Below are 15,363 nucleotides of genomic sequence, written 5' to 3'. Positions count from 1 at the left end.
CTTCCTAAGGTGGGGATAAAACACCCCTCTGGGAACGTGTGGACTCCCCATGTTTTCTGCAAGGCCTGGCACCATTTGTGAAATCCAAATAAAAATTAACACAAAACAGCACCCACCCAGCCTCTGCCCCTACCAGGGAACCTGGCCCAACTGGGGCCTCAGTTTCCCTCCTGGAGGGGGGAGCTGGGGGAGGGGAGGAGGGAAGTGGGGCTGGGCACACAGGAAGGCAGGAAGGGGTGTCATTGTTTGGGCAGAATGGCTGCAGGGGGTAAGGAGGAAAGAAAGGGCTGCGAGTCACTTCCAAGCCTGGCTTTATGACACACTGCCCACCCCCGGAAGCAGCACACAGTGCCACAAACAGCTGGAAGGCTGCTGCCCCTCCCTCCGCAGGAAGTCCTGGTTGGGGCCCTGGGGGCAGTCTGCCTGGGTCTGGGCTGGAGTTCAGCCCCTGGGCTGGTCACTGGCCGGAGGAGGAGGAGCTGTTGGAGACCTCGGTCCTCCCAGCTGGACTTGCCCTGACACCAGGTGCCACGCTCACTGAGGACCCAAGTCACACGGCCAGCCCAGAACCTCCCATCTGACACCATCTATGCCCAGTTGCTCTCCGGGGCCCCACGAGGGCCAGGGTCCCAGAAATCAAACAGAGCTCAGGACATGCTCAAGTTTTTCCAGGGCCGAGGCGGGCTCCACAAGGACATGGGACCGTGCCTGCAACAGCAGGGGGGTCCTACAGATGGGGATACACCCTAGAGCGAAGGTACGGGGTGGCTCTGCTGGGTATGTGGACTGCATTTGCCCTCCCAGGTCCACTGAGCCACAGGGCGGGCAGTATGCCCCTCACCCCCCACCCCGCAGCACAGCCCTGAGCCTGAACATCCCCCACCCACGCCCCTTCACTCCTCTAGACCAGGCAGCGCCCTCCCCAGACTCCCTTCCCCTCCCTGGGGGCACAAATCCGCCTTGAGAAGTTACAGGCTGGGGCAGCAGGCGGAGGGCAGCGGCTTCCCCGGAAGGCCCCAGACCACCGCCCTGAAAGGCGGGTGTTCACGGGTCCCCAGAGCCCCAGCCTCCGCCTCGGCCTCTTTAGGAGGCTGGCCTCGCTCCAGCGGGCCCACCCCAGGACGTGGGCGGGCTCCTCTCCGCATCCTTGGGCAGGGAGGGGTGGGGGCTCCACGGCAGAAACAGAATCCCCGTCCGCCTGCGATGATGACCAGGCGGGGGCTTCCGGATAGGCCTGGCATCCGCTTCCCAGACAGTCTTCCTGACCCACCGCCCCAGCCAAATGCCTCCCGAGGTCCGGAGCGAGTCCGTAATACCCCTCTGCAGTCCAGGAAGGCGTGTCCCGGGGACCCGGCTGCGCCGCCACCTCGCTCACGCGCACGCCACGTGCACCCCACCAAGCCGTCTATGGGCCACCCCCAAACCATTACACCTCCAACCGGGGCCCTTCAAGGGCCCACTCAGAGGTCAAGGCGGACCAGTCCTCTCGGCGGTCTGACCACCGGCTAGTGATGGAGTGGGCTCTGCGGCGGTGCGGGGACCAGGGTGCAAGTGGGGGCGGGGGGCAGGTCGCAGAGGGGCCCCGGGGTGCAGGGTCGCTCGTCCCAACTCCAGCCACCTTCTCCTCCTTCTCACGCCACCGGTGTCCCAGCAGCCCCGGACCTTTCTCCAGGACGGGAGGTGGGGCGCCGGGCAGGGTGACCGGCCGTAACCACACTCCCCGTCCACCGCCCCCAGCCGCAGCCCTCCTCCGGGGGCGGAGCCCGCGCCCCGCGCTCGCCAGGCTTCCGTCCCGCTCTGCGCAGGCGCCGGCTCCACCCCCGGGGCCGGCGCGCTTCCGTGGTCGGCTGCAGGGAGGGCTCAGTTCCCGGTGGGCTCTGCTCCCGGTGGGCTCCGCTCCTGGCTGGGCTCCGTGTCGGGCGGGCTGTAGCCCGAGAGCCCCCGACGAGCCTCCGGATGCCCGCGCGCGGCGGGGCGCAGGTGAGTGCGCGCCAGGTGGGCTGTGTGGCCGAGGGGCAGGCTCGGGAGCGGAGTGTCCCTACCAGTGAGGCGCTGAGCCGAGCCCGGGAGTCCAGTGCCGAGCGCGGGGCCGGCCCCGGCCGTCTGCAGTTAGCGGACGAGCGCCCCCGCCCCCCCCATCCCCGGCCGGGCCAGGCCCGAGGTCACCGGTGAGGTCTGGAAGGGGACCCGACGCCGGCTTCCTGGTTCAGTGCTGGGCGCTCGGGCCCCCTGGGACGCCTCCTCCCTGGGAGCCAGCCTGCCGACGGAGGTGACCGTGGGGCTGGCCGAGCAGCTGGCCCGAGGGGCCGCTTTCCCACGATCCTCATTCCAGCGTCGGTCACAGCTGATGAATACCCTCGTTAGTCACTCACCCGTTTGCCCAGGTTTGGATGGAGCGCTGGTGGATCTCTTGGATCCCCTCGTCCAGGCCAGGCTGTTTCCTGCCCTTTGCTCGCTGAGCCCAACCTGGTGAGAGACAGTTGTCCCCAGGTTTTGCCCAGAGGCCTCCCCAGTGGAGATGTTTCTTGCGAACACTTATTGGGTGCTTGCTGTATGCCAGCCAAGCGCTGGGCTGGCTTCTCACTGCATTCTCGGGACAGTCTTGTGCAACAGGTGGTGTTGATCCCCTTCTACAGATGAGGAAACTGAGGCACAGACACCACGGGTGGCTTTCTGGGGTCACTCACCCAGGGAACCCTCTTTTTTTTTTAAGATTTTATTTTTTCCTTTTTCTCCCCAAAGCCCCCCAGTACATAGTTGTATATTCTTCGTTGTGGGTCCTTCTAGTTGTGGCATGTGGGACGCTGCCTCAGCGTGGCCTGATGAGCAGTGCCATGTCCGCGCCCAGGATTCGAACCAACGAAACACTGGGCCGCCTGCAGCAGAGCGTGCGAACTTAACCACTCGGCCACAGGGCCAGCCCGGAACCCTCTTTCTAACCAGGGCCAGGTGGTGGGGTGAGGCGCCCAGGTGCATGTTTGAGGCAGTGCTCACTCTTGGGTGCAACAGCAGGGTCAGCCTGTTCCTCGGCCACTGCCAAACAGAGCCTCACCGTCACGGTGAAGGCCTCTGAGGCAGGTTTGAATCCTGGGTCTGCAGTGGGGAAGCCAAGGCCTCTCTGAGCCTCAGTCCCTGGGCAGCCATGAGTCCCCCAGCACCCAGCGCGGGCCAGGGCAGAGACCCAGACCCACCAGAGCGCCATGGGGCAGGCTAGGGCGTCCCAGAGTCTGAGCCCTTGGCAAGTATGGGCACATGGGCTGGCTGTAGAGACAGTCACATCAGCATCCATTCTCAACAGACTGGCAGTCTCCATTCAACACAGAACATCAGCACTTATGTTAAAAATAAGGGGTCTGGGTCCGGCCCTGTGGCCAAGTGGTTAAGTTCGCGTGCCCTGCTTCGGCAGCCCAGGGTTTCGCTGGTTCGGATCCTGGGCGCAGACATGGCACCGCTCATCCGGCCACGTTGAGGCAGCATCCCACATGCTACAACTAGAAGGACCCACAATTAAAATATACAACTATGTATTGGGGCGATTTGGGGAGAAAAAGGAAAAAAAAAAAAGGAGGATTTGCAACAATTGTTAGCTCAGGTGCCAGTCTTTAAAAAAAAAAAAAATTAAGGGGTCTGTCACATGCCAGGGAGACGTGGGTCCTGCTGAGGACCAGCCCTCGAGGAGCGTATTTCCATCACCCCGTGCTCGCCTGCTCCCCTCGTCTTCCTCCACATGTTGGAGAGCAGCTGGTCCCAGAGCAGCAGAGGGTGTGTGGCCAGGATTCCAGGCTGCGTGGCGGCAGGTGGGAGGCAGACCAAGTGTTGGGTCCCAGCAGGTCCTCCTCCTCCCTCTGGAGACCTCTTCTTTGCCCCACTTGCTTCGTATCACGATGACGTCCTGTGTCATGAGGCAGAGGACAGTTGGGGACTCATCGGGGGTTGTGCCCTGAGCACTTGGAGTGGGGCCAGGCAGATGGTCACCCACCTGTGTGTGTGGGGCACCTTCTGGGTCATTCTGAGGAGGGATCTGGCACATGTCAGCCAAGTCAGGAGGCAGGGGCATGAATGACGCACAGACCCACAATTCATTCCTTGGCCAGGCCCCATCGAGGTCACCGCTATGTTTTTAAATTCCTGGTTAGGGTCAAATGCAAAGGGCTGGGTTCCAGAGCAGACTCAGAAGTTCATTTAGGGTCCAAGTGATGAGTGTGAATCCGGGTGCCAGCCCTCCTGTGCTAGGCTCAGGTGCCCACTGTCCCCTCCCGGGGCCCTACAGCCCTTTGCCACCGAGCTGTGCATCTCCCAAGTGTGGAGGGCGCATGGAGCAGAGTGGCACCCTGTCACCCCTGCCACCAGCCGGTCCTCACGTGCAGTCACTTCCCGAGCCTTCCTGGGGCCCAGCGCGGGGCTGAGCACATCAGGGAGGGCATCTGTTCACACCTTGTGACAGCCCATGCAGTGCTTGCCCCCATTTTGCAGGTGAGGAAACTGAGGCAGGAAGTAGAATGTGGTCCTTGAGCTCTGTGAGTCTGACTTCACCACACAACCTTTTGTCCTTTCCCATCACAGCTTTCCCGAAGATTGGGGCAAAAAAAGCAGCGACTGTTGGAGGCAGAGCAGCATCAGAGCCCCCCCGATGGAGCCTGGACGCCTTCCCCCAGAGAGCCCAGCTTGGGGCTGCCTGCAACTCCGGGCCCCCAGCGCAGCATCTATTTCTCAAGCCCACAAGGCCGCCCCGCTCGACTGGGATCAGAGTTTTTCGACCAGCCTGCTGTCTCCCTAGCCCGGGCATTTCTGGGACAGGTAATGTGACTATAGCGAGTGGCCTCTGCAGCAGTGGCATCATTGTGCAGCCTCTGTGGGCCAGCCCTCTAACCACTGGGCTCACGTCCCTGACCTGGCCACAGTTGTCCCTGCATAGCTTCCCCACAGCCGTCTGGGGCGCAGGGTGCGTCCGAGGTGGGCCGGGGAGAATGCTGAGGTTGGTGGGCCCTACCCCAGGTGGAGGCAAGGGACCACTGTCCGCCTGCCACTCAAGGCGCTGAGGACAGGAGCAGCTGCAACCTTCTCCACCTGGGACACAGGACTGCTGTCCCTGCTCCACCTGGATCAACCGCAGGCAGGTTTCTTACAAGGACCAAGGTCAGGAGTGGCCCCTGTGTCTGTGAGGCGCTGCCTTTGCCCCATCCCTGACACCGTCAGTGCCCCTACTGGGGCTTGCCTGTGAGTGGTAGTGACAGCTTGTAGACATATGAGAGCTGTGGCCATGGCCTGTGGGCTGCCCAGCATTGGGGTCACCTTGAGACCACCTCCTCCTCACCACAGTGCCTCACAGCGTCAGTGCTGGCTTCCAGGGGCCCCTGCAGCTCAAGGCAGGTCCAGGATCTGGAGTAGAGATCAGGGACTGTCCAGGGCTTGTGGGAGTGGGGTCTGTGGCCACGCAGAGTGTGCACGTCGGCGTGTGCTGGCAGCAGGGGAATTTTGGCCACATCCCATCTGGAGCACCATCTAGCTGGTCCTCCTCAAGGCCCGTGGCCTACCCTGTATCCTTTCCTGGAGTCTGCCTTTAGGTTAAAATGGCCAAGGAGAATCGGTTTCTGTGACTAATAGGAAAATTGGTGGCTGGAGTTGGGTGTTGAAAAGAACAAATCCTAAAATGTGTGCTAGTGGAAGGTGACCTGGTGGGGAAGGGACCTGATTCTGTTCCCATGAGGGATGCCAGGGCCAGAAGACCTTCCTAAAAGCACCTTAAACAACAAGGGTTTATGATCTCACATAAAAAGGCACGTGGGGCGGTGACTCCAAGCAGTAGGTCGAGGGCCCAGGGGTCGCAGCCTGTCACAGTGTCCCCTAGGCTCCCGTCACACCCACTTGAGCCCGAGCTGGACGGGCAGTATGCAGCAGACAAGGGCGTGTTCCACCATGTGTGTCCTGTGTCAGGAGGACAGCCTTCTCCATAACCTCCCAGTGGCTGTCCTTGCAGACCCCCTTAGCCAGGCTCGGGTCATGCACTCGTCCCTGAACAGGTTGTTGCAAGGAGCATGACTTGCTGTGACAACCCAGACCACTCTCGAGTCACCTGCTTGGCTGAGAAGGGTGGCCTGCCCCAGGACCCTCCCCCAGCAAGGAGGAGACACATTTGTAATGGGGGTGAGGGGAACCACCGTCTGCTATCTGGAAATGACATCAGAGTGGAAAATCCAAATGGGAAAGAAGACAGTGAGGAAAGAGCCGTGGGAAGCTCCTCTCTGGAAGAGCACTGGGCCCCAGCAGGCCTCACGTAGCACCGAGACAGAGAATGAAGCTCAGTGGGGAGCGCTCCCTCTGATCTCCTGGAAAGATGGAAGCGAGGCCTTGTCTGAGATGGAACAGGGCCGCCCTTTCTCGCCTGGAGATGGTCTGGCCAATCCCAGCGTGTGGATGCACAAGGGGGTTTCTGGGCCTCCATGGAAGGCATCGACCCCTTCTCTCCTCCACCCTGTCTCCAGGAAGGCATCCTCCAGCACTATCCCACTGAGTGTCCAGGCTCCACCTGCCCCATCCCGTGTCGCTGACCCTGGCCGTGGTCACACTGGGCTCTCTGGGCTGAGTCAGGGGTGGCCTGGCCATCCAACTGAATACTCTGGCCTAATGACAAGCCAGGTGCTGGGGATGTCCTCGCCTGAAGCTCCACTGTGCTCCCTGGTTGAGTCAAGGCTAGAGCTCCAGACATAGGGCATGACTGTGGCTGTGCCACACAGCCGAGAAATAGTCACTGCCACAGAGCAGAAAGGCTCCAGGCTGGGGAGGCCTCGATTCCCAGCACGCTCAGCACTCCACTGGCCCTCCCTGGCTCCTCCGTGGCCTGGGCTGCTCTCCTAGGGGCTCTGCTGACCTGAGAATGCCCGCCCGTCTGGTGACAGCCCTGGCCACTCCCCCTGCCCTGTCCTCGGCCCGGCCCTCTGGCCCCACCCCAGCCCAGGGTGCTGTCTGAGCCAACCATAGCCAGTCTTGTCTCCCTGGCCCACTGCCCACACTGGCCCACTCCTTGTGGAGCAGGCTACACGCAGGGCTGTGGTCCAGGCTTGGGGCATGCAGGAAGCCGGTCCTGCTGTTCAGAAAGGCCACTCAGAGTGTGGTGTGCGGGACAGTCCAGGTGGAGAGTCCACAGGCCCTGGAGTGTCCCAGGCAGCCCTGTGGGGACACCATTGAGGCCCGTGCCATCCACACTGCACTGCCCCAGGCTAAGCATTTAAGTCCAAGGGGACTTCGGGGAGGAGGAGGAGCCAGGGGGTTGGAGGACCCTGCCAAGGGGACTTGAAGTACGCGAATTCCCTACTGCTGGTTTCCAGCCTGGCCCCAGCCAGAGCTTGAGACGGCTGCCGCCTATGGATAGGACACTCAGTGAGCAGCCCTGTGGTCCAGTGGTCCAGCAGGATGGAGGGAGCATTGCTGGGGACCTGGCTGCACCTGGAGCCTGATGCGTCACGAGCCAGGGAGGTGAGGTCTAGGCTGTGGACTGTCAGGGTGGAGTGGACCCCTGCCCCTGCCCTGAGCAGAGACTGCCCACAGGTGTTGGTCCGGCAACTTGACAACGGCACAGAGCTCCGCGGCCGCATCGTGGAGACGGAGGCGTACTTGGGGCCAGAGGATGAAGCTGCCCACTCGAGAGGCGGCCGGCAGACCCCCCGCAACCGCAGCATGTTCATGGAGCCGGGGACCCTGTACGTGTACCTCATCTACGGCATGTACTTCTGCATGAATGTCTCCAGCCGAGGTGAGCAGTGCTGGGCACTGGGGCTGGGAAGCAGGAGGCCTGGGCTGAGCCCCTCAGCTGGCAGCTGGGAGACCACTGGGAGGACCAGGGTGGGGTAGGTGTTTGAGCAAGGAAGTCCCATTGGTGGGCTAGGTCAGGGTTTCAGGACCTGTGGCTTCAGACAGGTGAGTTAGAGGGGCCGGGGGCCCCCACAGAATCAAAGTCATAGGTTGACTTGAACACAGAGCAGACAGGCGCCATGAGGCCACCACTGGTCCCCAAGCTCAGAGCTGGAGGCACTGGTGGCCCAGGGTAGACCCAGGAGGGGCTGGTTTTGGGGGAATGAGGGTAAGATGGATTTCGGTTGAGCGGGACTCGGGCTGGAGCAGCCGGGCAGCCAGCTAGGGGGTCTGGATCAGTTGTTCTCAACCTGGGATGATTCTGCCACCCCAGGGGGCACTAGGCAGTGTCTGCAGACGTTCTTGGTCAGCACAGCTGGTGGGGTGCTCTGGCATCCAGTGGACGGAGGAGGCCAAGGATGCTGCTGAAAGCTCTGTGCACAGGACGGCCCCCAAACATCAGTAGTGCCGAGCGGAGAGATGCTGGTCTCGAGCTCCTGGGAGAACCCACTCACCTGTGGGAGCTGCTCTGGGCAGCCTCGGTCCTTTGTGAGCAGGTGGCAGTGTTTTCTGGGTGGTCTGTGCTCAGAAGGAAGAGCCCACGGCACCTCCTGTCAGAGCCACTGCTGGCCTGGAGCAGGGCCTGCCCAGCCCATTCTGGATGGCCGTCCCACCGCCCATCCCACCATGAGCCAAGGCCCGAGGCCACTCAGGCTCGGGGCCCGGTGTGCTGTAGGTCATGCTCACTAGTTGAGAGATTCCAGTGACATGGGAGTTGTCGGCACCCAGAGTGGACAGCTGGGGATGTCCAGTGCCAGAGCTGCAGGGGCTAGAGGACACGGGGAACCCATGACTGGCCCTGTGCCCGGCACAAAGCAGGTGTTAGTGAAACTGAGAGACTAGACATGGGGGGCGGGGGGGACCGTGCCAGAGGACCTGTCAATCACCCAAGAGCTCATTTGGGTCATGGAGCTTTTCTTGAACCAGCCCCCTCACGTGAGGTGAGACTGAACTCGGTCAGGGAGAGAGACTGAGTCCAGAGAAGCCCAGGGTTTGTGAGGGACGTGGACGGGGCAGACGTGGGAGGTGATGTGTTACTTTCAGGACGTGTGACCAAGATGTGCCAGGAACACCGAGGTTGGGGGGCAGGGAACCACATGAGTGTGGACAGTCAGAGCCAGGGGTCCCCAAGTGGAGCGAGGGAGAGGGGAGGCCAGGACGTGGTCCTTGCCTGCCTGCAGGGAGAGGGGATGCAGAGATGGTCCGGAGAGCAGATGGGTCAGGCTGCCGAGGCTGAGCAGCTGTGCGGGTGGAGTGGGGTGAGGGCACGGGGACTCGGCAGGAAGAGGTTGGGGTGCCGTGTTTCTGTCGGATGGGGACTCGGGTGCGTTCCAGGAGATGGGGGTGCAAGAGGGGCAGGCGGCTTTGGGGGCTCAGTGAGACAGGGCCTGTGCTGTACCCATGAGGGCTCCGGGTGGACCCAGCGGAGTCCCGAGGCCAGTGGGCTGGGAGGCCCAGGAATCGTGGAGGGGCTGGAACTTCGAGGCATCACTTGCCCTTGAGTGTATCTTGAGGTCCTTTGAGAACAGGCTGGTTAAGGTGCATCTGGTCACAAAAACCCCCACACTTGCCGGCTACTGGCTGTGTAGGAGGACATGGCTGCTGGGCCACTCGGGGCCAGCTCTCAGGTGCTGATGGGGGCCTGCGTGGCCTTGGCCCATGAGTGGGGACTGGCCTGGCCACCCCTCATGCTGAGCCTCCTAGATCCTAGGCGGTGAGACGGCTGAGTGTGTCAGGGGAGCGGCTGCCCCAGGAGAGCGGCCTTGCTGGGGTCAGGGCTCCTCTGACCAGGGTCCAGGTAATCACTGTCCCCAGCCAGGAGTCTGAGGGGCTCCCAGTGTGTCGGTTTGCCATTTCTGGCCTCTGGAGTGGCCTGGACTGGTAGGGAGGGGCCCCCCAGGGGAGATAAGGGCTCTGTGGGCACCTCCTCCTGCCCGTCAGTCTCTCCACTGAGCCAGGGCTGGGGCTCATGTGCCCTGTGCACACTGGGGCTGCTCCGAGCCAGCCGTCCAGCTTGCCCAATACAGATCCCAAGTGGGTGATGCCGACGGGGGGCCCCGGGGCCTGGTAGGGATCTGGGCCAGGCCTGAGGCTTCTTCCTTGCTGGTGGGGTAACCATGCCCAGGAGGACCAGCTCTCTGGTTGGGGGTGGGGGGGCTCCTTTGCCAGCCTCACAGCTGCTGCCAATCACCAAACCAGAGGTAGCCAGGGGAAGGCCGAGGACGAGCATGTGAGTTGTTACAGGTTCTGCCAGCTAGGGCTCAGGCCTGCTGGCTTCATGGAGAGGCCCCACCTGGTAGAGGCACCCACAGGAGGCAGGCCACCTGCGGGGACAGGTGTGCAGGAGGGGCAGGCACCCTGAGTGAGCGCAGGTGTGCTCAGCGTCCTGCCGGGGGTGGGGTGGGGTGGGGTGGGCTCCGCTCCCAGGCCGTCCTTCTGACCCACAGGGGAGGGGGCGTGTGTCCTCCTGCGAGCGCTGGAGCCCCTGGGGGGCCTGGAGACCATGCGGCAGCTGCGCAGCACCCTCCGGAAAGGCGCGGCAGGCCGGGCCCTCAGAGACCGCGAGCTCTGCAGCGGCCCCTCCAAGCTGTGCCAGGCCCTGGCCATCGACAAGAGCTTCGACCAGCGGGACCTGGCCAAGGACAAGGCTGTGTGGCTGGAGCGCGGCCCCCCAGGGCCCACTGAGCCGGCTGTAGTGGCAGCAGCCCGAGTGGGCATTGGCCACGCGGGCGAGTGGGCCCACAAGCCCCTGCGCTTCTACATCCAGGGCAGCCCCTGGGTCAGCGTGGTCGACAGGGCAGCCGAGCGGGACGTACAGGCCTGAGCAAGGCCTGCTCAGGCAAGGCTTTTTAATTGTTTAAAAACCAAATAAATGCTTTATTTCTAGAAAACACTGTTGCTTGTGTGTCAGGCAGAGCCCCCTTCGGTCGTCAGCATGTCTGGGGTCAGCTCTTCCTCCAGGGAGGGTTGTCAAGGCCTTGTGTGTGTGCCTGGTGTCCAGAGAGCCAGGCCCAGCTGGACACATCCCTCCTCAGGCCCCACGCAGCCCCACGACGGAGGATCCAGTGTGCAGGTACACACCCCCCAACGGGGAGCCGAGGAAGCGTGCTGGTCAGGCCTGGAGGGCAGGGGCCCCTCCACCACTGCAGGACATGATCACCCCGGGCCCTCACGCCTCAGATGGGAAAGGGGGTGCCAGCTTGGCCGTGAGCTTCCTGGTGGCTACCAAGGACAGTGGAGAGGGCCAGGGCAGGAAAGGCACACAGCAAGCTGGAGAACCGGGAGCACAAGGACAGGCAGTGCTGGACCATGCAGGCTGGGCCAGGCACCAGGACCTCACACTCCTTACGGCCACTGGAAGGACAGGGGCGGGTCAGACGTGTTTCTGCATGTTCCCCAGGGTGGCTGCAAGGAGGGCAGCAGCAGGGGCCAGGGAACATGGGCAGGGTCAGGAGGAGGGTCTGAGAAAAACCTGTGGCCCAAATTTGTGTGTGAGAAGCATGCAGGCCTCACTCGGGCATGAGTCCTGGACGCTCCTCTGGCTCGGGGCCTCACCTGTTCAGCTCAGACACAGGCTGCTTCGAGGACTGGACAAGAGTGAGAAGGCAGAGGGCAGTGGCCCTCAGTGGCTGCTGAACTGTCAAGCTGGGCCGCAGGGCTAAGAGGGCCCAGCACGGGGGAGCCCCGGGGTGGGCAGAGGCCAGCGCCTCACCCATGCAGTGGCCTGCCTCTGCATCCCAGCTGGCTCACGTGAGCAGCGCCTGGAAGACGGCGATGACCGGGTCCTCATGAGTGGTCACCACCAGCACGCTGCGGAACTTGTCGAAGAGCGTGAGCAGCTGGGAGCGCCGCGTGTTCTCGTTGTACATGATCTCCTCCAGGTGGTGGCGGCCGCGGAAGTAGTGCAGGAGCCTGCGGGGCGGGTGGCACAGCCAGGCTGGCCTCTGTCCTGACAGCTGCCAGTGGGGTCAGCACTGAGCACCCACAGGCCTAAGCAGAGCTGGTGGGGGGGGTCTTGGGGGCCCAGGGAGGCAGCTGCACACCAGCCCCCCACCAGGGGCAGGTGAGTGTTCTGGGCCCATCCCACCCTGGCCCCTTGAAGTAGATCTGTGAGGACACACGGCTGTTCAAGCCCTGAAGCCACCGAGCCTGAGGGTCACACCGCTCTGGCATTGGGGTGGCGCCACGCAGAGAGACGGTCTGCCAGAGGTTTCCCTTGTTCCCCTGCGGCTCTGGATCCGGGCAGGGCCCCTGCCCTAGGGGTAGTGTGTCTGGCTGGGGCTGGCAGACAGGGGGCCCGGACGGCTGCTTGCAAGAGCCGCCTGGCATGTGGCTCTCAACTGGGGGCTTCATCCCTGGCAACCTGAACTCTTGGAAAACTCGACACCTACAGGGCCCCCCAGTCAGGAGTGGATGTGACAAAGTCTGTGTCGCCTATGATGTGGGGATCCTGGACCACCTCACCCCAGGCTAAGAGCCCGGGAACAAATTCTGTCAAGCCCATGAGGATGAGAACTTGCTGTCCCTTCCCGAGAAGGGACAAGAAACACCCAGGAAGCACTGAGGAGGCCACACTCCCCACACCCAGCACGCATGGGCCCCGCACTCCCCACACCCAGCACGCATAGGCCCCGCACTCCCCACACCCAGCACGCATAGGCCCCGCACTCCCCACACCCAGCACGCATGGGCCCCATGCCGCCCACGCCCAGCACGCGCCCCCATGCCCGGCAGCGTGGCCTGTGGAGACACCTAAGCACTTGAGATGCCACCTCGACGAGGGACGCTGTGGTCATCAATGGATCTAAGTGGGGCTGTGCTGGGTCCCTCACCCCACCTTCTGTCCTGCCCTGGAACTGGCCCCACCTGGCAAACGTGCGGAGGTCCTCCGGGTTCTGGGCCGCAGGCACACTGAGGATGGCTGCCCGCTCGTGCTCTGACAGGCTGGCCAGCAGGCTCTCCGTCATCCTCCTGTTCAGCGGTGAATCCCCACTGGGGAGAAGCTCTGCACTGGAGTTGTCCATGCTGGGGCTAGTGAGGGTCATGTCATCACTGCTGGCTGTGGGGGGGCATGGGTCACGGAGCAGCCGGCCCCCCGGGCATCCTACCGCGCAACCCCCCCCCCAACCAGTGCAGACAAGGGAGAGCCCTGGGCAGGCTGGGTCCTGGCAATGAGCCTGAAGCCCGAGGCCCAGCCTCAGCCTGGGGGATCGCCACCCCAAAGCCTTCTGGGCTCTCGTCTTCCCAGCCCCAGGGACCAGAAGCCTGGCAACAGGCTGCAGCCTTTGGGGGCACGCTGTGGCCACCACGGCTCTTTCAAGAAGTGATTGTGACAGTCACTGTTTCCTCACGGGCCCTGGGACAGACATTTCAACTCCTCTGACCCCAGGTGGGGAGACGTGGCAGGCTGGGGCAGGCTGCTCCTCAGAGCCACAGAAGCGCAAGGAGGCAGGGGAGGGGACTCCAGTCCTCCTGCAAGGGAAAGCTGCTCAGCAGGGGACGGTGGCTGTCTGCTCGAGGACCCAGCTGCCTGTAAGGGATGGGTGTGCGCACGCGTGTGGCCATGTGAGGGGGCCTCGGCCACTCCCAGCAGGGCCCTCATTGGGCCTCCCGGCCACCACTCCAAAGTGCTCCCCATGCTCCTCCCCCCACCAGAGAGACGCCCTGGGCAGGGGGCTCCTACTTGGGGAGCCAAAGCTGAGGGCGTTGGGTGTGCTGAGGCTGCGGCCGCCAACCCTGGTGGTGAAGGGGACGTCGTCCTCGCGAGGGCGGGGCTCGTCCTCGCCGGGCGAGGCCATCAGGCAGACATAGGTGTGCAGCTGGACGAGGAGCCGGCGCTGCAGCATCCACACCACCATCTGGATGAGCTGGGTCTGTGGGACGGGCGGCATGAGGCCCAGGGTAGGGGAGGCGGGTCCCCACCACACCCTGTCCCCTCCCTGAGGACTGGGGAGCCATGGCCAAAGACACAGCCCCACAGCCACCTGCAGGTCAGGGGACCATGAGCTCCAGCTCCCAGGGGCTGGCAGCTCTGCAAGCCCACCCCCCAGGGAAGGCAGCAGGGCCAGGACACCAGGGCCATGCGCGCACTGCTCCCACCACACACCTGGGCTGCCCACGCGTCTGCCTTCTTGCCCAGATGAGGAGTAGGACCTGTGACGTGGAGGCCCCTGTGCCCTCTGGCTCTGAGACACCCCTGCTCTGCCACGTCTCCCCTGCCCACTAGGCCCTGCCACTCAGGCCCCACCACCACACACAGCTGGGCCCACGGTGACCCCCTCCCTGTGGCCTGGACACCGTTCAGAAAGAGGTTGTGGGCAGCTGACCAGGGAGCAGAAAGTCCTCTCCTTGGGTCACCCTGAAAGCACGCCCCGGGACAGGGCCCCTGTAAGGGGTGCAGCCCCTGGGCATGAGTCACCCGTGGCCCCTGGGCTGTCCCCTGACCAGGCACAGTGAGGAGCCCTGTGCGGGAGGCACTCGAGCACTGGGAGGCAGGAAGGCGCACGCAGATGGCATCCACATGCACAGACACACCTGCCTTTTGTCCCTAGGGTCCCTCCTGGGAGGGGCTGGCTGACCAGACATGGAATAGGGGTGCACCGTGGGCGTGCATGACCTGGTCAAACCTAATTAAACTAAGGAATAAAAGAGGCTGCATAAGCACTGACAGCACATCCTGAGCCTGAAGCAGGACGTGTGAGGGGCCTGCGGCCTCGCCCTGGGACTGTGGAGCCGAACTCGGCTCCCTCTGGCCCCTTGACAGGCATGGCCTGGAAAATCCACCCGCTGTCCAGACCATCGGGAAGTTTCTGCTGGGCAGGGGGGTGCAGATGCAAAGTGTGTCTTTCATTGAGCTGGCACAACCTGGCACAGTTCCTGGAGACCGAAGGCTCCATGAAAGACGGCATTGAGAGCTCTGTCACGCTCAGCATCTAAATGAACTGAGGAAGCAGGGTCTCCTCATTCACAATTTGAGAAGGGAAAGGGCTCACTTCTCAGGCCAGTTTTGCCTAACAGATCTGGCACCTATTAAAGCAAACCCTTTACTTCTGAAGACAAAGGCTTGAGAATGCCAGCCCTTCTCCGACACCTGTCCCAGCTGGCCCGCCTGGGCCCCTGCCCAGAGCCCACGTGTGCCGGGAGGGGGGCAAAGCCGCCTTCTCGTATCCAGGCCGGACGCGACCCTCCACAGGCACAGAAGTCACCAGTTCGCTGCACACACCACACCTCCCTGGAGGTCCCCGCCACACCCAGCACCCCCGCCTGCCCCTTGTCCTGCCCCAGGCCCACTGGGCAGGGCCTGTCCCAGACTTGCCCTCTCCAGGCCCTATGGATGCGGAGATTCTGGGGCCAGCGGGCCCAGAACCCACACAGATGCTGTGGCCACCGGGACTGGGCAGGGAAGGGAGCGTGATGGCTGGGCCCAGGCTTGGGGCAAACCAAGCTGCCTCTGCA

General features: G+C 63.3%; 2 protein-coding genes across 9 annotated transcripts in view; one reads left to right on the top strand and one right to left on the bottom strand.

Annotated features, from left to right (window-relative positions):
- The first annotated feature begins 1,766 nt into the window (after window positions 1-1,766).
- On the top strand, window positions 1,767-10,799 carry MPG (N-methylpurine DNA glycosylase). The gene is made up of 4 exons (XM_001494795.7): window positions 1,767-1,980; window positions 4,564-4,797; window positions 7,546-7,750; window positions 10,356-10,799. Exons 1-4 carry the CDS (start codon window positions 1,957-1,959, stop codon window positions 10,730-10,732), a joined length of 840 nt encoding a protein of 279 aa, XP_001494845.4. The 5' UTR covers window positions 1,767-1,956; the 3' UTR covers window positions 10,733-10,799.
- Window positions 10,755-15,363, bottom strand: part of NPRL3 (NPR3 like, GATOR1 complex subunit) — a 36,624-nt gene continuing 32,015 nt past the window's right edge. For all 8 annotated transcript variants that reach the window (XM_023616776.2, XM_023616778.2, XM_023616777.2 and 5 more), the window contains 3 exons: window positions 13,592-13,781; window positions 12,775-12,967; window positions 10,755-11,820 (listed from right to left, as the gene is read on the bottom strand). In XM_023616776.2, the coding sequence (XP_023472544.1) occupies window positions 11,655-11,820; window positions 12,775-12,967; window positions 13,592-13,781 (549 nt within the window). In that variant the 3' untranslated portion in view covers window positions 10,755-11,654. The remainder of the gene's footprint in view (window positions 11,821-12,774; window positions 12,968-13,591; window positions 13,782-15,363) is intronic.

This window comes from Equus caballus, chromosome 13 (genome assembly GCF_041296265.1).
Source record: "Equus caballus isolate H_3958 breed thoroughbred chromosome 13, TB-T2T, whole genome shotgun sequence".
NCBI classification, from domain to species: Eukaryota; Metazoa; Chordata; class Mammalia; order Perissodactyla; family Equidae; genus Equus; species Equus caballus.
This window is presented reverse-complemented; position numbering and strand designations above follow the sequence as displayed.